A 26,383-nucleotide genomic window follows, 5' to 3' on the forward strand; every position below is an offset into this window, starting at 1 on the left:
TCTCCATCAGTGTTTTTCTGCTGGACTACTGTTCCATTGGTGGCCAACGGTGCTATGGCGCTTATGGGAATGTAGCTCTGTACTCTGACCTGTTAATAACTTCTGAGCATCCTGACACCGCCACTGGCTACATAAGGCACACACACACACACACACACACACACACACACACACACACACACACACACACACACACACACACACACACACACACACACACACACACACACACACACACACACACACAAACATACACACACACAGACACCACCACTTAACCCAGCTCATATTTTATCACATCACGACTTCCTTCGCAAACATTCTGTTGATATCTGTAGTTAGTTATATTAATATTTTCTAGAAAAGTCTGCAAAGTTCAAAAGAATCAAGGGCCGACTAGGTAACAGGTAACCTTTCAGACAATATTAATCCAAAAACATGAGTATAAATAAAATAAGCTTATCATGACACTGGAGAATTAACTATGTTTTGATCTTTAATCCTTTAAGAGGAATGCTAGCTGGGATATTGCGGCCTTGCTGGATCTCTTATTAGATTTTATGTCCTCCATAAGTATATTGGCTGGTTTACAGTTGGACCAGCTTTCACAAACGCAAGCTCACTTCCGTAATTTGACCAAGCGGTTGAAGTTGGATTGAATTCTCCCTATTTCCAATAAAACCGATTTGTTTAACAGGATATATTTTAATGTGGAACGTAGAAGAATAAAGAATTTCATTGCCAGCGACTGCTCTGTAATTGTTGTGCATTTACCATCTTGAATCTTGAATCTTGAATCAAACAAACACTTAAGCTGTTGATGCTTCTGGGGGTTCTGAGGTCATCCAAAACAACAAACACACCTGTCTGTGTCACTCAACGTGTGTGCTTACCGTATGCGTATGTGTGTGTGCGTGTGTGTTTGCATGCTGTATGTGTGTTTGCATGCTGTATGTGTGTGTGCGTGCTGTTTCTGTGTGTGCGTGCTTTGTGTGTATGTGTGTGTGTGTGTGTGTGTGTGTGTGTGTGTGTGTGTGTGTGTGTGTGTGTGTGTGTGTGTGTGTGTGTGTGTGTGTGTGTGTGTGTGTATGTGTGTGTGTGTGTGTGCGTGTGTGTGTGCGTGTGAGTGTGTAAATCTTTACATTCATCCGACAGGCACAGTGTCCCCAACAGGACTTGCTTTGGCCAATGAGGGGACACCTCAGTATCCGAGGCTCTTTATGGCTGTGATTAATTACCTCATTTGATAGCACGATTGATGGGAAAAGTCTTGATTGAACATGAATTTGAGGTTGATGTTGAGGTTTAACCATCATGCAACCACTGAAGATGAGGCAAATGACCGAACTGTTGAGGAGAGCAGGGTTGGACAAAAGGAAGTGGCGGGACCAAGAATTTAGCAGAAATCAAGACTGAATAAAGTTACATTGAAGGCCTTTTGGAGCGTCACAATCCCAAAGCTTGGAAATCTTCCACCACGTCAGTGTACGCTCTAATTATCACTTTTCCCCCTGAGCGGAGTGAATCTGTGTGAATATGTATGTGTGAATCTACAGCAGTCAATTATTCACGGCATGGCATAGGAGTTGCTCATTATAACCAACCCATAAATAAATAATATGTTCTGATTATTACCATTATTATTAACAAACGTCTTATTGTTTGACTTAGCCCACATCCTATGCTCACTTTTTGTTGTTGGGTGATAAATTCAAATCTGTCCTTCACTCGGCTAGAAAAACCAAAATGAAAAACCTCATACAAATGGCAAATTAAACTAAATTTACACCAGCCAACAATTATCACAAGAGTATCATCATTTAAGTTGATAAGATATTCAGTATGATCTCGAATATTGTTCACCCAATTTTTCGCTGGGTAGGGTATTACAATAATGAACAAAAAAAGATGCAATCCCAAAACTCACACTTTCGATACATCGCATCCCATGCTAAATTTGTGCTGCTAATTCACACTGCATAGAAGACTGGTTTCACAGGCTGTCTAACCTCTATATTAAGCACAAAGTCTGGCACATCCTCTACGTCACTTCGAGTCAAAATCGCTCTCCAGTCCTTATGAAAGAGGATGTGACATACCAGCCCAAAATGAGTTGCCATTCGCCAATATTTATACACTCATGCTGTGATATTAATTCACTAAACGTCTTCTACTTTCAAATCATAGCTTATTTTGACATAGCTCTCTTCAAGCACTTTAAACTTTAAAAGGAAGCTGAAAGCCTTCAACAACCACCATTTTCAGATTCACCACAGCGCCCGTGACGCTAGGCCATATCAATTAAGGGAATGTCCCTCCTGCAGTAGGGACGCAACGCAGAATGTCCCCAAAAGACAATATATCCAGCTGGCATTGGATCTGGATCCAATCAAATTTCACCAAGGAAGACAATTAGTTTACAATGTAACTATTAGCTTAAAGACTTTAAAGGATTTCATAACATAGCCTTTAATCCTGTACTGGTCATTCAGGTGTATTTTTTTTACAGAAGAGGATAAACAGATAGAAAAACTCTAAGCGACAAAATACCACCATCCAGTAAGATGGTGGTATTTTGTCGCTGGTGTCAAGGTCTGCAATAACAGCTCTGTCTGGACACAGAAGAACACTGTGCCCTCTCTTTACCTCCCTGTCCATCTCTCTCTCTCTCTCTCTCTCTCTCTCTCTCTCTCTCTCTCTCTCTCTCTCTCTCTCTCTCTCTCTCTCTCTCTCTCTCTCTCTCTCTCTCTCTCTCTCTCTCTCTATATATATATATATACTTATATATATATATGTCTATCCTTTACAATTCCACAAACATTAAACTAAACTGGAATCATACAAGCAATAAAAACAAGAGGGAATAATATTATTTGTAGAATAAACGTCTGCTTACTTATTGCTATGATAAGCAACATTGTGCTTATCATTAACACAACGGGCAATCTGTCTTACAACATCAACTGGATTTGACATATTCACATGTTTATCCTTGTAAAAGACGGCATAACAAGGTATGAATAATTGTTGAAAAACTCTGAATTTAGTCAAAAACATGCAAAAACGGTATACTACTACACCACACACACACAAACACACACACACACACACACACACACACACACACACACACACACACACACACACACACACACACACACACACACACACACACACACACACACACACACGACACACACACACACACACACACACACACACACACACACACACACACACACACACACACACACACACCAAGATCCTCTTGGTTTTTTGTACCATAACTTTCATTATTGCCTGATCCAGAGTGATACTCCTCTTCCCTCCAAAAGAGCATCGTAACAGTAGTAGAGTATACCTGCTATTCAGTATGCCCTGCTACTTTAATACAATGTTTATAGACACAACCCAGGTCAACCTATAACCCGCAATACTATCCTTTTACGGATTCCTGAGCACAATACACTATGGTAAACGCATCAGCCGTTCACGGTAAGTGGTGAAAATGCTCAATTTGGCCCGGTTACTTAAATCCTATTAAATATTTTGAAAACAATGCTATCATTTGTAATCGTTTTTGCTGTCAAATCAAAATGTGTTGTATGTAGCAGCCTATTTAAAACTGAGTTATTTCTCTATAATATACACTTTACAAGCCATGTTTATAATAATAAATATGAATGCTCTACTGTAGGCCTATATGCACTATGTTATATTGTTGTTATTAAATTAAACGCATCCTTTCACCATCCTTGATCATTAGGATGAGCTATAATATATACGGACACACTTTTGCATCCTGGTTAAATTCCCTTTTACTGTCATACGCCTGCCTCCATGTGCTATTTCGGGCGGCAACAGTAATTGTTTTGCAAATTAGACGATATGTCACAACTCATCAGCCATGTTCAGAGAGTTTAAGTTGGGAAGGCGGTGTCAAACATTAGGACCATTAGGGCTGCACGGCAGGCAGCAGCACTGTTTCCATAATGCTTCTAATCTCAAAACAAACCGATACATAGTACGCCTGTGGGCTAATATTTGAAGTTAATGTTGACAAGACAACACCCAAGTGACAACGTTGCATAACTTCAGCAATAACCGTAAGGAGAGGAGGCAGATAACCGCTCCACTAGGACGGTCCCAATTCCACCACATCAATGGGGATCCGGTGGTCACCTTATACTCAAGACAACGTTTAAAGTAGGTCCATGACTATTTAAGTATCTGTACAATATCAACACCGCTTCACCATGGTGGGAAATAACTGTCCACTGGCAGAGAACTGACCTGTTTTTCAAGGGCTGACTCTTCAATTCGTAATACGTTTTTGGTTCCTCCTGAAACTCCTCTCCGACTTCGAAGTCGGGAACTATTCCCGATTCCGATTGCATAGTTACAGCTGTCTGTGTTTTAGACGCTGATAAACAGAGACGAGCGGTATGTCCACCGCTGTACGGTCAGCTGTTACACGCACAGTACCACCAGCCGCTGTACGCCAACCGCCCGAGTACAAACCTCGAGCGCAAACGCCGCACAAAATTCTGTAGTTCTCAAGGGCAGACACGAGACCGATTTAAAGTGGGATGTAGGCTGGGAGAAACTACAATATCCATGACTTGAATCCTCGTCCCAAGGCGTTACCATCTCACGGTGGAACACCTTCGAACGGGCTGCCCCGAATTAGAGTTATCGTGAGGGAGAGGGTGGGACTTTCAGTTACATGGGTTTGGTGGCAAAAGTGAGGGCGGGACTTCTAATAGACGTATATCCGTTTCCGTTAAACGTTTCATATATATTACTTTTTTTAACGTTACTAAAAACTCCATATTATTCTCCTTTCTTCTGCTGTCATCCTCCGTGTCGTGTTATTCATATTCTTGCTCCAGGGACTGTTAACTGGCGTAAACACCTCATAAGAAGTAAGAGACCGGAAATTATAGTGCGACAAACCGAGATAGCGGTACAATGCAGGGTCCTCTATCAGCCGACATAACGCTAGAGAACTGTCAGTGTCAGCAGGTCTTTCATTGGCTAAAACATTTTCTGGGCTTTGCCTGCGCTCACTCTCCCTTGAAGTTTCATCCGAGTAATATGAAAACGGAAGAGGTAAAGTCCTGCAAATTTCCCGATAGGTGTGGCTTTTTTATGTTTCGAAGTCACACACAAATCGACCTCTTGATCTAAGTTATGACTGGGTAACCCTCATTCTGAAAAAATATACAGGCCTATATATTTTTTTCACAGCGATTAGTCATTTATCCGTCATAGTTTTTTCACAGTTTGGCCAATCATAAGGTCTAATGTAATAAACATTTATTATCATTATTATATATGACTGATTATGATGTAGGACTATATGCTACATACTCGATTGAATTTTTTGTTTCTGCATAGTAATTAAGGCAAATCAATACCAGCTGAACAGAAATCACATTTTCTGTGACTGATTATATTGCTTTGCTTCAGATCTGCTTCATATTATCTGCGAATGTGTTTTCCACATGCACCACTGGGGGGCATTATGTAGCCTTTGGAGCATTCAGTATAAAAGCCCTTTGCCATGACCATAGAAATGCAATTTCAATATTTGCATTTATCTCATCCTGCTGAACTGGTTCAGGTCTGGGCAAATATAGACTAAACCACGAATATTTTTAGATAACAAACCCATTTTAGACATTAGAACCGTTAATGTGTAGCTGACAGAAATAAACACTGTCATTTAATGGAATTAGCCCTATAGGCCTAATGTTAAAAATTGCACCTGTAGGCCTATATTGCGATTTATATAGCATTTTTTACCCTTGTTAAATATATGTTGTAATCTTAACCAATCTTATTTTGTCTCACATTTTGAACGTCTGACGTTGACGTCAGATTTTTTTTTCAAATGGCAATATTACCCTTTCTAAATTGAACGATGATTGTGATAACAGAGATACAACTGTATGCTTGTTGTCTATACGTACGTTAATATCCCCTTTACCGTTGCGCGTCTAGCGTCCTGAATTATTTAATTAGGCTTTATTTTGGACAGATGGTTTTCGAAAGAGGATAATTATTCATGTCTGATGACTACATGGGGGCGGGGAAGCTTTGGCCCCATGTCATTAGGAGACTGACGATATCCGCGATCAAAAAGGACATACTTAGCATTAACATTAACACTGGTTTTAAATGTAAATATTTCTTCCTAACCCAAAGATTCAATGATATTTATTTCCATAATTATTGTCATTCAAACAATGCCACCCTATTAAGCTTCATTGCATATTTTTTTACAAGATATATAAATGACTACTTTAAAATGAATGTAGGCAAGGCCTATATTACACAATATACTTCACACGTTGTGACCTCACACTCTATCCATAAAGCAAATATGTAATGGTTTAGGAGTGCTCCAGTTGTGAGTGCCTGGTTTCTTCTTAATATAGGCCCATGCAGTTTATTAATGCATATAGTTTGTACACCTGTATGATTGAATAACTGGTAGCAAATATATGTCAGCCGATTAGTGCATTTTCCAAATTCATGTAAAAATGAAATTAACAATAGGCATCGCCTATTGCATTCTTCAGGTCATAATATAATAATCAAATTTGCATGGTTAATCAATAACCAGTTTGTGTCTGTCTCTCTCTTACGTTGTCCCTAATGGCTGTGATATCAAGTTAAGCATCTTACAGGGGTTGCAACAGGTCGAGGCGCTCCCCTCTTGCTGATGAACCTCGTTCATCATTCAATGGCTATTCTAAGGTTTAAGATTTGTTTTAAATTAAAATAATTTGAACAATATCAAACGTGAAGTACAGCACCCAACCATGCCTGCTACTCATCACCCCTGGCATTTTTTTTTATTTTATTTGAGCCATCAGCACCTTATTACCCTTTTATTGTAGCAGCTGCTGGTCGAGAGGGCGGGAAGCATGCGAGAGGATCCATAATTGTAGCGTTATCTCGCACTACAGCAACGCAATTTCCGGTCTCTGACTTCCAATGAAGTGCGTGCGGCGTGCCCCACACATGCCAATTAACAGTCCCCGGAGCGAGAACAATAAGAGCATGAAAATATTAAAAACTACAACAACAAAGAAAAAAAAGGGGGAAATAACAACAATTTGACAAAGCAATATCCGAAACATGAAACGGAAACGGAAATCTCTATCGGAAGTCTCTCTCTCGCCAAACAGCGATGTAACTGAAAGTCCCGCCCACTCTCTCTCTCTCTCTCTCTCTCTCTCTCTCTCTCTCTCTCTCTCTCTCTCTCTCTCTCTCTCTCTCTCTCTCTCTCTCTCTCTCTCTCTCTCTCTCTCTCTCTCTCTCTCTCTCTCTCTCTCTCTCTCTCTCTCTCTCTCTCTCTCTCTCTCTCTCTCTCTCTCTCTCTCTCTCTCTCTCTCTCTCTCTCTCTCTCTCTCTCTCTCTCTCTCTCTCTCTCTCTCTCTCTCTCTCTCTCTCTCTCTCTCTCTCTCTCTCTCTCACACTCTCTTCCCCCCTCTCTCTCTCTCTCTCACACTCTCTTCCCCCCTCTCTCTCTCTCTCCCCCCTCTCCCCCCCCCCCCCCCCCTCTCGCTAATAACGCTCATTTGGGGCACCCCGCTCCGCGAGTTCCATGGTGAGACGAGCACGCCTGGGAGCCAGGGAAGGAGAGGGTGGGGTGGGGGTCGTAGCCGGTTGTAGCTCGTCTCACATAAAAACCACCGCGGCTTGAAGGCGTGGTGAGCTCGGATGAACACAAGGCAGGCGTGCACTGTTCGTACGAGAGGACGACGTGGGCAGGTACCCACACCGGCTTCTTCCACCTCAGTGGGGAAAAATGGGAATGAAAATGCCGGGCAAAGATTAAGACAAATCGAATGGGTTGATATGCGGGGAAAAGCAGTATTTCATCAGCCAACACTTTAACTGGAATTAAAGCGTCAGTTAAGGTAAGGATGCGGCATCGCACTATGAATGGGAGACAAAGTAGAGGAGTCACACAGCCTGCATGATGCGAAAAGGAGATGGTCATTCATGATTACCGAGCCTTCACGCCTTTGCTTTGGATTATGTCTGACATGGTCGTCGAGCGATCCTCGAATATCTCCTGGGGAAAGTCTAAATCTTCGGTTTTGGATTCAGACCAGGGCTGAATGGCAGCCGGCATAGAGCAGGTGGAATACACCCACATGTACTACAGTAGTAGCCCGGAGATGCAGATATTCATTGTTCTCCATGGTCAGTGGCAACTGCACTGGAGATGGCCATATCACACGATCCGTTGCCTGGATGACTAAATTACACTGTTGAGGTTTATAGGATATAGTAAAAATGCGTATTCGAACAATGACTTAATTTTACAGTCCACCCGAGAGAGGCGTTCAGCGCATCTCGTTAATTGGGCTAGTTTAGATCTTAAAAATAATATGCACTATACTATTTAGAAAATATGTAATAACCAGTGAAAATGTAACGTTAATACCATTTATAAATGTATCTTTCAAATGTATGGCATCACACTGTCAAGCTGGGCCTGTGTGGTGGTGAGTGACTCAGACCATGCAGCTCTGTGGCCCCTTGACACTGATGGCTGTTTTTTGTCCAGGATTTTTGTACAGACACAAGAAGAGGACAATAGTCATTCGGCCATAAGTACTTGTTCTGCCTAGTCCCCCCCTCCTATGTTAACATTGGCATGTGTTGGATACACAATAAATAAGGGACTCAGAGAACTCAGCGGGTCAGGGCAGCCTCTTCTGTTATCTATCTGACAATTCATTTGCGTTTCTTGATTTATTTAATGCGATAGGGATACAAGGTAAAAAGCAATGGTTCTTTCCAATGGAGTGCTCCAACCTGAGACTGTAATTTGGCCAGGATATCCTGTGGAGATCAGTCAGTGATGAACACCACAGCACTCTGTTGAGATATCTAGAGCTTTGAATCCTTGAGGTTCAGGTAATTTCCTTACTTATAATTCATCATAAACATCAAAACATGTTTGAGTTGAAGTCCAGCTTACTGTAAGGATACACAACACCAACAGCATAACCTCGGTCTCAGCGATGGATCCTGTTTTGAACATATATTTCTGACATAGCACATACATTCTTTACACCAACATGGCAGGTATATCTCTTGTACACTTTAAACAGGGCACGCTAAACAACCCTGACAAAGTCCAAGGATCATCACATTTGTGGAGAGGAGGGCAGCCACAAAGTTAATTGAAGGGTTTGTGTTAAAAGATATCTATCCATTGCGTAAACTCAAAAAATCAGTAGTTGTGTGTGTTGTCATTGCAGACTGTGATGGGATTATGGCAGTCCACTAGCGTGCTCGTTATAACAACAGGCTGTCACTCAGAGGCTTGTAGCCTTCCTTCCTGTTACCATCCTGGTCTCAGCAGCATCGCTCCCTGCAGAGGCCCATTAGGAGCGATGGCCAAGGAGTGGATGGCCTTGTGAAGCCCAGAGCAAAGGGGCAAGGCAACTAGTGGCAGCGGCCAGGCTCGTTCCAGACCAATCAACCGCCTTTTACAGAGCGTGCTGTTTGCTTTAGCAACAACCCAGACACAACGCACTGTCGATGAGATGCTCGCGGAGACATTAGAGGGCTTTGGAAGACAGCCAGTGGCCCAGTTGGTCGTATTGACCTGGTAATTGGCAAGTGTTCAGTACTTTGCTACGTGGTGCCTGGGACGTGAACGTGTGAAGAAGTCGTTTTATGATTTTGTTAAATGACAGCTGGTGATGTACTTAAATGTGATATCGGAGTTGTTTTACAAAATAAAATGTTTTCTCATTTGAGGTTGAAGCCTTTGTAAACATCGACATCTGAGTTCTGTATTTGTCTTCTTCTTCAAGTCAATAAAGGACATTGAGCGCACAAGATGTATGTGGAATATGTCCATATTACAATAATGTTGGGTTAACTCCATACATTACACAGTAATAGATGTAATGATATAACGACTACACACCTCAGAATGTTTGACTGTTTGTATTTCAAGAGGCTAAATTGCCTAATCAGGATACATTTTATATAACTTGACATATTCTGATGTCTTCAATCTTATCTATTTCCAGGGCTCTTATTTATATTAAGGTGGACCATGGATGACACTAGGATTCCTACTCTAGGAGATTAGATTACCAGCATTCTTCCTGCTTCCCCTCCATTGTTATGGTAATTCGATGTCCGCTCCTTACGTGTGAAGGCTACTGTTACAGAATGACATCACTGTATTAGCTGTCCTTTACAAGGTGGCCCCGTTAATGAAACAACGAGCTGCATAATGATATTAGCATGCATCACAAATCCCACGCAAAGGAGGAGGCTGCTTGGCTCACAAACGACATTGAATCAGTAAAGCAAAGGAATTGATACATTTTAAATGTTCAAAATCGGGAAATATGTGTTGTGTTTGGCGTTTCCAGGATATTATCAACAGACAGAAGGGCTTTGGTTAGGCGATAAAGGGTGATAGTTGCCATTTAGATCAGTGCCAAAATGAATCCCGCTGAGGAGGTTTCAGATACTGGAAAATGTTTGGCACTGCACAATTAAAGATGGCTTTAGAATATGTATCAACCCAATCCATCAGATTCTATTGCCATACTATTATTATAATATGAATCCCAGAATTGACTATGTGAGTTTGTACATCTATGCAAATAGTGACAATATATATATATATATATATATATTTTTTTTTTTCATGTGACCATGTCTTAAGGTGATCACAACTGGGGTGAAAGGGCAAAGGTCAGTCCTTAATTTACATCCACTGATGAGGAAATCTCTGGTGACAGACCCCATGGAATATCCCATGGATGGGATGGGCTGTTATTATGTTTTTATGGTATATATGTTTGTTTTGTTTGACAATGTTGACAGCAGGTTTGCAGGTTTAACAGCCAATTCATTGGACAGGGAAATGTTACTCAACTTTAACAACGGGATACAAAAGGAATTCCAATTATTACTCGATTGACCTTTCTGGTCCGGGTTGTACCGTGGCAGTGCGTGTATTTGGACACGGTTGCAATCAGGCCGAGTAGACTTTGGCTAGTATACGAGTCTGCCTCCCATCAATAATGCATGGGAAGAGGAAACTGAGATAAGAAAGGTTGCTAGGACATGACATTTAACCAAAGTGACGTTTTTAACACAGTCAGTCACATCACCCGGACGACAGAGACTTTGTCTAGTCGCAACGTTACCGTGGCTTCCAGGTGAAGAACTGGACCTGGAAATGAAGAAAACTTACTTCAATATTCTGACAACAATGTTGAATTAGAACGGGGATTAAATAAACCAATAGTATTCATTTGTTCATATTATTTATTTAGGGATTTTATATTTGTGACGATAATCCGTAATGATCCCTTCTATGCATTTTCTTGCTTTTAAAGATCACATTTGTAGTAACAGTGCCTACATTTGTATGTGTCTGCCAGGGACACCGTAGAGGAAGAGGGACCCCCACACGTGTGTTCAAAGGGTTCATTGTGGGGCCTGTACTGTATCAAGCTGTCGGGACGGTTTTCCCCGGGCGCCTAAATGGGGTCCATGCGCATAACCCACTCCCTGCGGCGAGGGGTCTCCCCACGTTGTCTGTCCGGTCTCTAGAGAGACCATCACAAAGACTGACATTTCTTTCTTCTCTCCCCGCTGCTTTTTATGTCTGTGAATGTTTAATGCGTGTGTTAACCCCCATGGGCCCATGACTGTTCTTTTATGGACGCTGAATGGGCTTAGTCGGGTTGACTAAGCAGTCGTGTCTGCTGAGCATAACACTCAAGCCAGGGCTCCTACTCATCTTTTCTTCCTTTGTTTTTAAGATAAAAATGATATCCACTCTGGGAATAAGTCACTATTGGTCATGCGTTGCGAGTGTTTACTCAGAAATGTTAATAACCCAGTCACTAATTATATAAACACAAATGTATCCAGGTCTGTTTTCCACATAGTTAAAAATAGCAAGAAGGCACTTCCTGTGGAGATTACCAGATCAAGATGATATATGGTTCAGGTTTCCTCGGCCGCGCCTTACCTCCACACCCGCCCCCTCGATATTGGTTTTAACACTAGTCATTAAAGTAATCCAGGCCTTTCCTTCGCTACCTTATTGCTATTTTTAGATTGCTGTCGTTGGAGGAACGCTAACTATCTGACCCTGAACCCCCGTAGAGACTAAAACAGCGCCAGCTAGTGGCCTGCTCAATCACTGGCTACATGACAGTATATGACTCTATAAATGTAACGCAGCCACTTTGTGACCAAGTAAATATTCAATTTATTTAGAGGGAAGGAATTATTGGTGTACCAACATTTAATAAGAGGAAACTTAATTTATGCAGGAGTTATTACTGTATTTTTCGCACAACATAATCAGGATGTCATAAAGGATGATTGAGGTCCAAGGCATTATCATTCACCTCTGTTTCCTTTGCTGTCAAGTCTGCAGAGGTTTAGGATGGGTAGTAATTCCCAGTTTGTGCAAGATCGTGTAGGGTCCGGCATAGTCTGCCCTCTCCCGTTCATACAACTGTACAACGGTCACTTCGCCCCATTGCTAGGGCCCCTGGCTAAGAGCTCCTGGCAGATCCGATGGCATGGTGCCTCGCCTCTCCATTGCTCTGTGATTTATCAAGCGTCTCTGAAGAGGAGAGGAGAGGACGGTGTGATGCCTGGCCAGGGGTGCGTCTACGCCTGGCCCTCCTATGGAGGGCCCCTTCCCAGTACGGCAGCTGCTCCACTAGCTCCAGGCCCTCAGATGTTGAGACCGGCCCGATTCTGTCACATTTTAAAAGCCGTGTCGGATGTTCCTGGAGCGGTTGGTGAGCTGCTTGTGATGTTGACCTGGTTACCCTGGTTCTGTCGTTTTCACCAGCCCGCTCCGTCTCTCAGGTGGAACTCTGGGACAGAGGGCTTCTAAGCCGGCCACATGTATCCTATCGAGGTGTTTTGAGAAGGTTTTGTGTGTTGGACATTCGTAGCTCTGCTTTGATTGGAGGTTTGCTTAGGCAGCTTAAAAAATGCAGAGTTGTCCCTTGTGTGCTTATGCTTGTTATTTGCATGATCTGTTTATACTTTATATAAAATGGGCTAACTGGTCTGTTGCACTGGGTGGAGGATTGTTTGGTAATATTATGATTAACTTAAGGTAAAATGGTACAGAAAATTGCAGCACCGCAAATCCTTCCTGTGGTTACCATAGTGAAATATCCTTTTCACAATGCGTTCCTTGTCATCAACGATGGCTACAAAAGGCTTCCCATATGAGGTTGTCAAAGTATTATTAAAAATGTCTCCTTTGAAATCAAAAATAGCAATTCACAACCAAATGCCTCCTACAGATTTGTTTCTAACAAATTGAAGGAAACACATTGAAGACGGATTTCAAGAATCCTCCTGCCATTCTCTGCATCATGGGTTGATAAACCTTCTGCATGTCAGCCTTCTACCTGGCTCTGTGTCTATCTACCTTCCGCTCCGGAAAGAACATTCATTCCATCACAGCTGCTCGTCTGGCAACCAGTTGTCAGATACCAGATAAAGGAGATTATATTTAGCTATTTGCCATGACTTCATAAATCACCTTCTCTCTCTTCTGTTTTCCTGTGTATCTTAACCTTCAGATGACGGAGGGTAGACTGTGCCAGGTGCATCTTCTGGATGACAGGAAGTTAGAGCTGCTGGTTCAGGTAAGCTATCTCCTTAGTGTCAATAACGTGGTGGTGTTGTAATGTGGACCGCATAATTCCGTAAATTTCCTGTTTGCGGTTTCGAGTTGCAACACATTTACTGCTTAGTAATTAATTTGAAGTTGTACTCCAAAGTGAATGGTTAACTTAACTACATGCTCGTAATAGGAATGAGTGATTTGAATTAACATTTTGTGTATAAAGCCAGCTTTCCCTTCATCCATTCACAAAAGCTAAGATTGGTGATCCATAACTAAGTAGCAGCTTTCTATGTAACTAACAATAATTTATGTTTCACAGCCTAAACTACTGTCAAGGGAGCTTCTTGATTTGGTGTCCTCCCATTTCAACCTCAAAGAGAAGGAATACTTTGGACTCACGTTTGTCGACGACAAGTATGTTAAAAGCTACAATATTGATCTTAGAATCCCGGTTTCGTTAACACTCAATGTCAGCTGACGGCCTGATGCTGACCTCTTGCAGTGGCCAGTGTAAGTGGCTGCAGATGGACCGCAGAGTCCTGGAGCATGACTTCTCCAAGAAGAGCGGGACCATCTCCCTCAAGTTCCTGGTCAGGTAACTCAACTTTCCCCTTCCTCCTTGCTCTGTTGAGCCCATGCCCTCCAGCAGAGGGCAGCCTTGAGCCTCCACCCGCTCTGGTGTGAATCCAAGCCATACCCTCTTGTTCCCCCCTGCCGTTGTGCATACCCTATATTGGATCATCTCAGTTTTGTCACAAAGAAAAAGCTAATCTCTTTTCCCTCTGTTCACCGCCCTAGGTTTTATGTGGAGAGCATCTCCCAGCTCAAGGACATCATTACTGTGGAGTTATTCTACCTGAACGCCAAATATGCCGTCTACCAGGTTAGTGTTGGACGAAGTGTTTCTCAGACACCCAGAGAGCGAGAGAGAGTGTACTGATGAATCACCTTCTCCATTCTCTCATATCAAATCCATATCCCTAGCCCCAAGCCAGACAATGACTGCAGGGCAGTGTTTTTCTTCTGTTGGTTTGAGACTGTGGGTTCGTACAGCTCTGTACAGCTCCAGAGTGTGTGTACGTTAAGTGGGCATCGGAGGGTAACAGAGTGGCGTTCATATATCCCACGGAACATTAAACACGTTATGATGGGCTGTAATCAATTCCATCGGTTAATCTGATCTCCCACAGGGAATTATCGAGGTGGAGAGCGAGAACGTCTTCAGATTAGCCGCGAGTGCTCTGCAGGTTAGTGCCTTTCATGGCTGTCACACACACAACGCATTAACACTCCCCAATGTTGACCATGAGAACATGGAATGAAGCCCTGTGTTTTTTCTCCTTGTTGCTAGGAGGCCAAAGGAGACTACACAAGGTAAGGACGTTCAATCTCGTAACTGATGCCCGTTTTTTACTGCTGCAGGATTTTTCGGAATAACAAGCTTTTAGGTGAAGGAAAAATAACATCCAATAATCCATGTGTTTCATCAAAGGGGCAGGGCGGGCTGGCAACAATACCTTGCTAGTATAATCAATACCTATGTTGTGTGTCGATATTTTGGTAATTTACGCTTGACATCAAAGTGCCGGGCTGATTATTTACACCATCCTGCCTAGCGATTCATATTGCACTGATAGAAGCCAGAGGGTAGGAGAGCAGATATGTGATGGAGAGGGCCAGAGCTACGTGGATGTTGAACACAGCGTTCCTTGGGAGACGGCGCTAAGGAGTTTGAGTGGACTACCATGGATTATGTTGCGAGGGCCATCTGTCCCTCACTCACTAGCACTAGAGGGAGATGAATGGTTGTAGTGTGGAGTCTCAGCGTGTGATCAAGTAGGCCAGGCTCCCGATGGCTCTGGGGGGTACTGAGGGTCCTTGAGGAGGGGGCGGATGCCCGGAGGAGAGGCCTGTGTGGCTGGATCAATCGACCACGCCCAAGACATGGGGGAGGGAAATACCTCCCCACTTTTCTTGCCCCCTGGGGGGGTAGGGTCAGGGAGGTCTCAAAAATACATGGCCTGATAAGCCCTTTGAGATTGTACCTGTGATTAAGGGCTATACAAATACAATTGAATTGAATTGAGGTTTAAGTACATTTTCTATCATTCAAAACATAGAGACCGCCATAGGCTGCAACCAGCACATCTCGACATGACTACCCATGCTTCTACTGTCCTAACAGTGTTAACATGGGGGTCTTAGCTGGCTGATTCTCATCCACTCTTTGTGCCTTTGTTTCTCAGTGACGAGAACACGAGAGCAGACCTGAAGAAGCTTCCCGTCCTGCCCACCAAAGTGCTGAAAGAACACCCGTCCCTTGCATACTGGTAGGTTTGCAGGGAAGGAACAGAACGTCAATGTAAATGCAATTGTCAAGTGTGCATGAGGAATTTAACCAGCGCCTGGCCCTTAGCGCTGGGCTATTAATGATGGTGTTGAGGTTAAGAAGTGGCGTGTCGATGTGGCGTTACAGTGAGGACGGGGTGATCGAACACTACAAACAGCTGAAGGGACTCTCCAGAGGACAGGCCGTAGTGCGGTGAGTACCGGGGAGTCAATGGCTCCGCTCGCAAGGGCTTGCTTACCACAAGTCATCAGATAAGAGGACGTTATTGCTGCGACAACTTCATGAATCATTCCCCTCTCACTCCTTTTCTCTCTGTCTGTCTTTCTCTGTCTCTGTCTCTCTTCCCTTGTCTGCTGCGTGTGGTACTCATTTTCGCCTACGCTGATGGAAATCAATAATGCACTGGAGGGTGTTGCATGCTTACCGAGTCCCTCTGATTCATGGCAGCGAGGCAGTATCTCTGAGATATTTTTTGTTTGAAAGATCTGCCGCTGTCTCTGACCTAAGACATGTGGTTATTTTCAGGTACTTGACGTTGGTGGAATCCCTGCCCACGTACGGCGTCCATTATTTTGAAGTGAAGGTGAGTGGTCCTCTGTGCTTGTTCAGGGGAATTTGATAGTTATTGCAGCAGGAAACAATTCAATAAATTGTTATGTTGCCTTCCAGGACAAGCAAGGAATGCCATGGTGGCTTGGAATCAGCTACAAAGGAATTGGGCAATATGATTTGCAGGATAAATTAAAACCAAGAAAGGTAATTCAAATGACTTCTACATTGTTGCGTCTCAAGTGTGCTATATAGTGCTATAATAAAGGCGTACTTATTCCTTAATAAGTACATCTGACCTCATTTGAGACAGTGCAACGCACTATTGATCAGAGCAAGACTAGAGATGGATGCGCCACACACAGCATTATGATTCACCAGCGCTGTGATACATTCGTCATTCCTTCCACACGGCAGGGGTAGGGATGGGCTTCACAACGCATCTGGGTCAGACTAGGCCAGACATGAATCCCGGAAAAACAATGTTCCCGTTCACGGCACATCCTCCTCAGAGCGATCAGCATGACGTGTGACAGCAGGACGTCCTGTAATGATTATTGGGCCGATTCCCCCTATCCTGCCCTCACTCTGGAGCCCATCTGGGGCTGGACGGACACTGCTGAACACTGGGTCCCACGTGCTTCAGAAACACACACATAGGAGGAGGGGTGGACCTGCTCGTCTTGTTTCCATGTGTGTTGTTTTATCATGTGTGGACACAGAGGAGTGACAGCCTTAACACCATGTGATTGATCCCACAGCAATGTGGCTGGTGAAAAGAGTACACATGTAGGAACCAATAGGCTCTGTTATAGCATGTGAGGATTTAACGCACAATCACCATCAGGCGCGATGACGTCATCTCTAACCCGAAGCACACAGTACATCCTCCTTTCAGTGTGGTCTGCTGGTCTTGTGCAAGACTTGTTCCTTGAGCAACAGCTTGTTGTGGAGGACATGCGCGCGGCGGGGGGGGGGGACGGACGGACTGGTGATGTCAATTGGATGGGGAGGCAGGATATGGGTGTTGCCTAACTGGGGAGAATACCTGAGTAGACAAGTTGGGAGCTGATCGAGAAGGACAGGGCACACGAGTGTAGTTCGTTTTATCAGAGCGCTCTGCAGAGAGGGATTACCAGTCAGCGCGGCCCAGAGACCCTCTCCTCCTGACGTCCGCCGGTAAGGCCGAGAGCTCACCGTTCTTCCGTCTCCGTGTTGACCGTCACCATGGAGACAAAAGAAGTTCACTTTTGAGAGGAAAGTTCATTTTGATGTTGGATGTTTTGCGATGTGTGTTTATGTGTACTGTGTAGGCGGTGCCAAATGCTTGATTTCCAGTGTTAGGAATCATAAAAGTGACATTTGGCAGAGAGAAACGATTGACAGGGCCGCCTTGTTTCAATGTGCCTTCATCTCCTCCACCATTAATCCATCAGGTCTATGTGATTGTCTCAGCACGTCGGCGGTATAACGCTTGTGTGAAAAGGATTGCCTGAGGCGTAATGGCGTCTCCCCATGAAACCACATATTACCGCTGTGCTGTTTGCCTGCTCACTGCTTGGCAGCTTGTCAGTTCATCGTGGGTTTATACCTTTCCCTTTGCCGACCTCGACCAGACACGAACATGAGTCACTGGCTAAAATAGCTGGTGCGTATATATCTCCGCCACTGAGCACCTGGGCAGATAGCAGCAGGAGGAGGAGGGGATGGAAAGACTGCTTCATATTTTGATGAGTCCTGAAATGTCTGCTTGTGGGATTTGAGTCTGTTCAACAACAACACCTGGATTATTACAGACATGGCGGTAGAGGGCTGGGGGCTGCAGGCTGTAATAAGGCAGCCAGCCTGTAACTCATACTGTCTGGTGTTATGTCATTCAAAACAAGCTAAACAAATGAAGAGTGGTACTTGTGGTACTGGTGTCTGTTTGACGGCATACTTGAGTCGATATTGCTGATATTATAGGAATATGATATGGTGATTTAGCAGGAAATCCACAGTGTAATCCAGTTGTAATCGTATGTAACTACAGTAATCTGAAAGAGCCCATAAAGTGTCTAAAGTTCGGTCTTTATAGAAAACCAATGAATGCCCTAATCAAACTTAATATTGTTATTCGTCCTACACCTCTACCCAGCTTTACCAGTGGAAGCAGCTGGAAAACCTTTATTTCCGGGAAAAGAAATTTGCCGTAGAGGTCAACGACCCACACCGGTGAGCGCAGTGAAGCATTGAGCTGAAGTGGCCCTTTAAAGCGTTTTGCTGTGTATATAGCAAGCGTTTCACGCCATCAGCATGTTGAACGTTTATGCTCACGTATTCATCACTTTCACTTTGAATATTAACGCCCGTTTAATGGAGCCTGTTTTGGGAATGTCTCTTGTGCGAGCAGGAGAGCGGTGACTAAGCGTACCTTCGGGCAGACCGGGCTGCTCATCCACACATGGTACGCCAGCCATTCTCTGATCAAGACCATTTGGGTGATGGCCATTAGCCAACATCAGTTCTACTTGGATAGAAAGCAGAGCAAAGTGAGTATCAGTGATTTTTGTTTCCAGTAAGATTATGGATTGCGTGATTACGTGTCCGCCAAGCTAATTCTCTCACGGTGGATTCTTCATGTCTTCAGGGTAAGATAGGCTCTGCGAAGAGTTTGGAGGAAATCGCTATGGATCTCACCGAGCAAGGAGGGTCGAAGATAAGCAGATTAGGAGACACAGGGCTGAAGAATAATCACATAATGGCTAGCAATGGCAGCCTGGTGTCTACTGGTAGGGCTTCCTCATGCTCTTATTCACCACATCACACCTCCTTTTATATAACAATGACAAAGAAATAGCTATTTTGAGCAACTTAATGAGCACACAAATGTACTACATGTAATACAATTGCTCATGTGAATATTAACCTGATATGTAAAGGAGTTCATGAATATGAAAAGACTGCAATGAACATATGCATTTGATTTAATGATAACCACCAACACCACCGACAGACTCTCATTACTTTGGCTCATTACAACGATCAGAAAGGTCAAACTATGACATATGGCGACAGGTTCGGCCGACTCGGAGGCCAGCGAGGAGCAGAAGCGGGAGAAGATCTCCGAGCTGAGGAAGAAGGAGCAGGAGATCCAGGAGGTGCTGGCCAAGAAGACCAAGGAGCTGAGGAAGATCTGTCTGAGGGAGGCGGTGAGGAGACACACGCTGTGCTGCCCCTTCTGTTCTCGGTATGCCAGGAATAGCTGGCAGGCCTTCAGAGCACCAGCACACGCTGGTGCTAATACCTTCCTCCATGCTGTCCCATTCCGTCAAACCATTATTTTAGACCATTGTTTAGTTTTTGTCCTCTCTGCTTCTTCTCAGCAGAGTACAATCGGGGTTGATTATTGATTGTATCTCTTGTTGTTGCTGCTTGCGATCTCAGGAGCTCACGGGCAAGCTGCCAAAAGAGTACCCCCTGTCCGCCGGCGAGAGACCGCCGCAGATCAGACGCCGCGTCGGCACCACGTTCAAGTTGGATGACCTCTTCCCCTATAACGAGGTTTGTCACAAGGAGGATCACGTCATGCGGGAAGTCTGCCACATCGACCCATTTCCCATCAAATGAAGTTCCTCATTCAACCGTTTCATAATGACCTCGGCTTCTCCATCAAAACCAGATGAAACAACATGTCTTTTTGGCGAACAAATCAATTTCATGACATCCGTAGCGTGTTTGACCCCCTGTCCCCCTCTTCCCGCTCTCTGGGTGACCCCCAACAGGACCCATATCTGAGGAACCTGGAGAGCCGCTTCGCCCTGCAGCGGAAGATCGTGGAGGCGGCCAAGAAGCTGGCCAACGAGGCGGAGCTGTGCAAGACGGTGAAGAAGAAGCGGAGGAGGAACTGTCTGGACGCCATGCACAAACTACAGCAGGTGGAGGACGAGATGAACCAGTACAGGATCAAGAAGGGGAAGAAGCCCACGCAGAGAGCCTCGCTCATCATCGCGGGTGAGACACCGTCGTTTCGTTCATTTCAGCATGTTGCTGTCCTTGTGCTCAAATCAGCTTTGTTTCACAGTGATGGGGAAAATCTGCTTGATTTCCTATTCATTGTGAAATCCGATTAATTACATTTTTCATGTTAAAATCAGGTTTCTTACATTGATGGTCAAGTGAACTACATTTAGTTTTTCATGCTTCAACCTGCTTAAATTGATAATCATGGTCAAATCAACTTTATTTTGCTTTCGTTGTAATTGACTTAGATTTAGTCATTTAGATTTAGATTGATTTTAATTTTGTAAACTACTGAACTACTTACTAAGTAACGAATGTCCCCGATGTCCACAGATGAGCTGGTGCGCTCGGACTGCAGCTCCCTCTCCAGCCTGCCACTGGACGACGGTGAGCAAGGCATCCGCTGGACCCAATGAGTCACGGCGCAAACGTCTCCTCACTGATCCCACGCATCTTGAGCGCTCATGTGTCGTCCCCCCCGACGTCCTCCCTCTAACCCTGTGTATGCCGGCGTGTCCCCCCCCCCCCCCCCCCCCCCCCCAGATGACTCAGACAGCTCCAGCCAGAGGCCCCGGTCCCGCTCGGTGCAGGGCTCCCCTCAGCTCAGCCCCATGCGCTCTCTGGGGGCCGAGTACGAGGCGGACAGACAGGCGTCCTCAAACCACCACCAGAAGAACCTCAGCAGGTAGGCGTCGCAGCCCCCCCCTGCCCCCCCCTGCCAGCGCTCCTCCCTCAGCCGCGCCCGCCCCGGGGCTCACATCGGAGGGAAACCTGTCCTGCAGCTTTTATCGCCCGCTGCCTTCACGAAGCGGAGCGTCCCGCTGGCGTTCACCCGCAGCCGCGTGATGTTTGCAGTGACATGTTTGCACAAGTTATTTTTCTTTCCTTTGGGCCGGATCGCTGCCTGCATCTTCTTCACACACGGCTTTTTTTGCAGGCTAGCCTACGAAGGCCAGGAGCCTTCCCAGCACTACCAGGGTCCGAGGGAGGTCTCCTCCAGTGGCAGCAGCCCCTACAAAACCCTCCCCAGGCCTGCCAGAGACCCACGTAGCATGCCGCCCACCCCTGTCATGACCCGCAATGCCTACAGCAGCAGTCAGCTCAGGTGGGATTCTTCCCCTGAACCTCCGATGCTCTGAACCTCGCTGCTGCTGTGGAATACCCTCTCTCTCTCTCTCTCTCTCTCTCTCTCTCTCTCTCTCTCTCTCCCTCTCTCTCTCTCTCTCTCTCTCTCCCTCTCCCTCTCCCTCTCCCTCTCCCTCTCTCTCTCTCCGACAAGCCCAGCGGTGGGGCTAGTCCGACGTTTAGGAAAGTTCTGCCAGATTCAGGATCCAAAAGTCCTGCCAAGTGGTTTCGCTGCTCTGAGCCAGCTGACCTCAATTACGTGTTGCATACTTCCACTGATTAGCACATGTAGGTGGGCCGCCCAGAAACGCTTGTGGGAGGCCTTTCACTTTCTACTATAACCCCACCCTTACTAATACACCTCCCTCTCTCCCAAATCGGTCTCCTTTTTTATTTTACTAACCAACTGTCTACCTTAGTTGAGGCATCGACTAACGCCCGTGTGTGCGATGTGCAGGACGGGCGGCTCCACCCAGAGCTTCAGGCACCGCAGCGGCAGCCTGGAGTCCCAGCCGCCGCCCCGCAAGGACCCGGAGACGGAGAAGCCCGTGTTCACACTTTCGCCGGCGCACCGCAGCTCCAGCACGGAGGCCCTGGAGGACTGCTCCTCCTACGCCAGCCAGTCCAGCCTGGACTACTGCGCCACCACCGCCGCCCCCCACTACTGCACCCTGGACTCCCGCCGCACCCCCCAGCTGCACCGGCTGCACCGGCGGGTGGAGGTGTACGGCAACAGCGGCAGCATGCCCAACCTGGTGCCGCTCCACTCGGGCGGCGGCGGCGGCGGCGGCGGCTACGGGTACGAGTCCCCGGCGCACTACGCGCCCGACGCCTTCTACGGGGCCGGGTACCCGGGCGCCGACGCCGAGCCCTACTCCAACGGGGCCTACGTGTACGAGAGCGACGTGGAGGGCCACTACAACGTCAACCCGTCCTACCAGGTCAACGGCTACCACGGCCACGAGAGGTACCGCCACTACAGCGACCGCAGCGACAACCTGTCCCAGAACCCGTACGCCACCATGAGGCCCCCGCGCAGCCGCACGGGGCCCCGCAACGAGCTGCTGGCCAAGAGCATGCAGAAGGCCCTGGTGGCGGAGCACCTGAGGGGCTGGTTCCACCGCAGCGGGGCCCAGAAGGAGCCCGGCCGGGGGCCCTTCGACTACGACACGGGCTCCCAGCTCAGCCTGGGCTACCAGACCCTGCCGGCCCCCTTCAGCCACTCCAGCCGCACCAACTCCTACTCCTCTGGTGAGGACTGTGAAGGGCCTGGGGAATGGTCAAAACACACCATAGCATAGCATAACATTACATTAACAAAGCAAAGCATGGGATACCATGATATGTATAGGGCCTGTATGATGATCACGTCGCAAAACACGCCATGGCATAGCAGAACATAACCTTAACATGAACTAGCATAACATTGCATTACCAAAGCACAACATGGACAAACATGACATTTGTATGGCATAACATAACATAGCATAAGGTAACATAACATAGCATCAAATGGCGTAGCATTACAAAGCATGGCCTGACATAACCAAGCACAGCACGACAACAACAACAACAACAACAGCACATAGTTTGTTCTCGCTCCCTGTACCGTAAAAACACATCGCCATGGTGATCCGTAGGTCTTGTTTAACTATAACGACCTGTTTGGCAAGAAGCTATGAGCCAATAGCTGGCACTGGAGATGACTGAGTTTTGAACAAACAACAACCAGAGCGCGTAGCTCGCGGCGTCTCGTGACCCTGTGGCTCTGCTTGCCTTGCAGTCTCCTCGGCGACTAGCACGGGGGCCTGGCGCAACCACCTGGCGGTGGGCCTGACGGACTACGACTCCGCCGACCGGGCGCAGTACCAGCAGCAGCCAGCGGGGGCGGCTCCCGGCGCTGCCAACAGCCGCAGCCCCACACACAGCAGGTGAGGCCCTCGTGTAGCGCAGGCACTCCCGGGGACTCTCTCTCCCCCGCTGAGAGATGGGGGGGGGGACACACGTCAGTGGAGGTCATGAGTCATGGTGTGGTTAATTGGGAAAGGAAGGCACCAGTGAGTCATGGCCGGTCGCTACTGGTCGTCACCACACCAATAGTGAAGCGACGGGTTCTTTTGGATTGCTTAACGGATTTCCATGGTGATGCATAGTGGTATCACGAGTGAAGCTCTTTGGTAATTAGTTTCCAAAAACGCTCCTGCGGCCAAGCCCTCTCGCTCCTCTTTTCTGACTTCTCTTTTTCTCATCTATGTTCCTCTATGGATTGAGAAGAAAACATTGGTATATGCTACTATAAAGCACAAAGAACAGACCGATTGATAATATTTTTCCCTGTGTTGCCTAGAAACGTTTTTGTCTTTGTGCCTGCCTGGCTATGTTTTCCTTTCCACGCGCTGGTAGATGGAAACATAACAAGGCCTCCAGCCCTCTACACTCAGACGCTAATAACCTGCCCTGCTATGTCCCCCTGCCTCTTTCTCTCCTTGCGTGCCGCCGCTCCTCCCTGACCTTTGCCTCGACACCCTGCGTGTGCAGATGTTCCCCCGAAAGCAAGGTGTCAAAGTCTGACACAGTGTCCGACCAATCAGAGCCGGCCACCCCGGCGGCTGCCGCTGGGCCCGCTAGCTCAGAGCAGCAGCGCCTCGATGGCGGTGTGGCTTAATGGTGAGGTCGGCCGCTCCTAGGCCCCGCCCCCCCTCCATCTCAGAGCACCTCCGCCGTCCTCATTACCCTGTGGTTGTCTCGACGTTCTGCATCCCCGCCGGCCCCCCTGTCCCCAATCCAATGAACCTTCATTCTTTCATTCTCTGATTTGTCGCCGTCCATCCGCTTGCGGGAGCAATTTACTTTCGGTTGGTTGTGTGTTTGTGTTTGTATGTGTGTGTTTTCTTTCTTTTGCCTTGTGCTGAAAATATGTTTACCACTCATTTTGTTCAGCTGGTAAGCAGCGTAGAAAAGCCAAGGACCTACTTTGTTATACTTATCATTAGATACTTATTCATTGCTATAAATCCATTCATGTTTTAAATATTTAAGGGTTTGAATTTGAGTCGGCAATCAAAACATATTGGCCATCGTCATTGTGTTTGTTTTATATTGCTATCTATTAATATTCGATTGTATATTTCCATAATATCAGAGTGCAATATCACTTAGTGCTGTATATACCGTATAAGTTCCATTGGACTACTTCACATAATTATCTTCTCTCCATTTTCAAACCTCAGGAATGGATGTATTTTGGGCCAGTAAGACAGATTTCAGCCAATTGAGAGACTCAACTTCTTCTTCTTCTTCTTCTTCTTCTTCCAGGCATCAATTGGGTGGAAGCTACATGAGCCTCAGCTGAAGATAGAACCAAACAGTGGCACAAGTAATCCCCCCCCCCCCCCGCCCCCTGTGACTGGTGAGCACTTAAAGGGGAAGTCTAAGCTAAGTGTATTTAATGGTCGGAGGAACACCCCTCCGGCTGCCATAGCCCCAACGTTGTGTCCGCGTCTCATCTGCAAGTACCCACGACTGCTTTATCGTTCCATGACGTCTCCAAACGCATCACTGACACTTTCTGAACTTTCCCACGTGCCTTGGATTGGAGGAGGAACCCAAGGCGTTGCTCAAGTGTACCGCCATCGACCGCTGTGTCTGTGCGTCTTCAGAGTAACACCCCTTGCCCACTGCATCCGTCCGTTGACGGATCTCATTGACTTTGCATGGGGCGATCCCGAAATGCATTGTGGGTCTGTCCGTTCCGTCGGCTCCGTCTCTTGCGTTCAGAAGTTGAGAAAATGTTAACTTTTCAGGCTGCAACGGATCCATCAGCCAATCAGATCTTGGCTCCGATAGCAAATACCACTCCCCCATCCGTCAGACACGCCTTCCGTCGTCCGTTGACGGACGGATGCAGTGGGCAAGCTGCGTAAGCCGTGCATCGATGCTTCATGTGCAGTGTTAAGGTGCGGACCTTCAGCCTGACCACTGTACTGACCCGGACGACTGGCGTCTAGCGATGGCTGACGCTACACAAAGCATCCTCATTTCAACGTCATGTCGTTAGAGTGTGATCCATTGAAACAACGTTCATCCAGATCTTAATAAAAAAAGAAGGGGGTTGAAAATGTTCACGAATGTCACTGGGAAAGAAAAGTGATCGATTTCTTACAATGGTGTTTTTATTTATTAATCATGTTCTCGGTACATTAAATAAGAATGTATTTGTTAGTACAGTTCATAGACCCATTTGCCTTCGTTAGTACTGTAATGTGTTTTTGAATGCATGTGGAGAACACCTGTTTTTCATAGGAAATCCAGACTTTTTTATACAAGTAGAAGATCACTGCCCTAAAACCATAACCAGCTCTAAGTTACATTTTGTACAGTCACTGTGTAGTTACATATTTGTTGAAAAACATAATTACCTGTCAAATATTTTCCAAATGAAATGAGAACATGAATAAATGGTTGTGTGAGACATGTGCTTCGATGTCATTTCGTTTTTGTATAGATTATTTAGATATTTTTTCATCAATCTATCGATACTCAGGTTTGTTTCATATATATTTTAACAATATATCAAAGTCCTAATGAGCTATACATGACTATCGGATGTGATGTGGTTCCAGGCGCATCATGTTTCATCCTCTGGCTTCAGTCATTAGCCGTTGTTTGTTGTGGTTCAT

General features: G+C 45.9%; 2 protein-coding genes across 2 annotated transcripts in view; one reads left to right on the plus strand and one right to left on the minus strand.

Annotated features, from left to right (window-relative positions):
* mitfb (melanocyte inducing transcription factor b) overlaps positions 1-4,671 on the minus strand; it is a 28,900-nt gene extending 24,229 nt beyond the window's left edge. The window contains exon 1 of the mRNA XM_056594151.1: positions 4,294-4,671. Coding sequence (XP_056450126.1) covers positions 4,294-4,397 — 104 coding nt within the window. The 5' untranslated portion in view covers positions 4,398-4,671. The remainder of the gene's footprint in view (positions 1-4,293) is intronic.
* On the plus strand, positions 4,052-26,175 carry frmd4bb (FERM domain containing 4Bb). Its single transcript, XM_056594113.1, has 23 exons — positions 4,052-4,206; positions 13,632-13,697; positions 13,998-14,092; positions 14,181-14,273; positions 14,477-14,561; positions 14,869-14,925; positions 15,030-15,052; positions 15,925-16,008; positions 16,155-16,220; positions 16,554-16,611; positions 16,698-16,784; positions 18,715-18,791; positions 18,970-19,108; positions 19,207-19,348; positions 19,635-19,768; positions 20,004-20,120; positions 20,342-20,570; positions 20,913-20,966; positions 21,123-21,264; positions 21,517-21,684; positions 22,162-22,955; positions 23,488-23,635; positions 25,020-26,175. The coding sequence occupies exons 2-23, from the start codon at positions 13,632-13,634 to the stop codon at positions 25,054-25,056; spliced, it is 2,895 nt and encodes a 964-aa protein (XP_056450088.1). The 5' UTR covers positions 4,052-4,206; the 3' UTR covers positions 25,057-26,175.
* The last annotated feature ends 208 nt before the right edge of the window (positions 26,176-26,383 follow it).

Source organism: Gadus chalcogrammus, chromosome 1, assembly GCF_026213295.1.
Source record: "Gadus chalcogrammus isolate NIFS_2021 chromosome 1, NIFS_Gcha_1.0, whole genome shotgun sequence".
In the NCBI taxonomy this organism is placed as follows: domain Eukaryota; kingdom Metazoa; phylum Chordata; class Actinopteri; order Gadiformes; family Gadidae; genus Gadus; species Gadus chalcogrammus.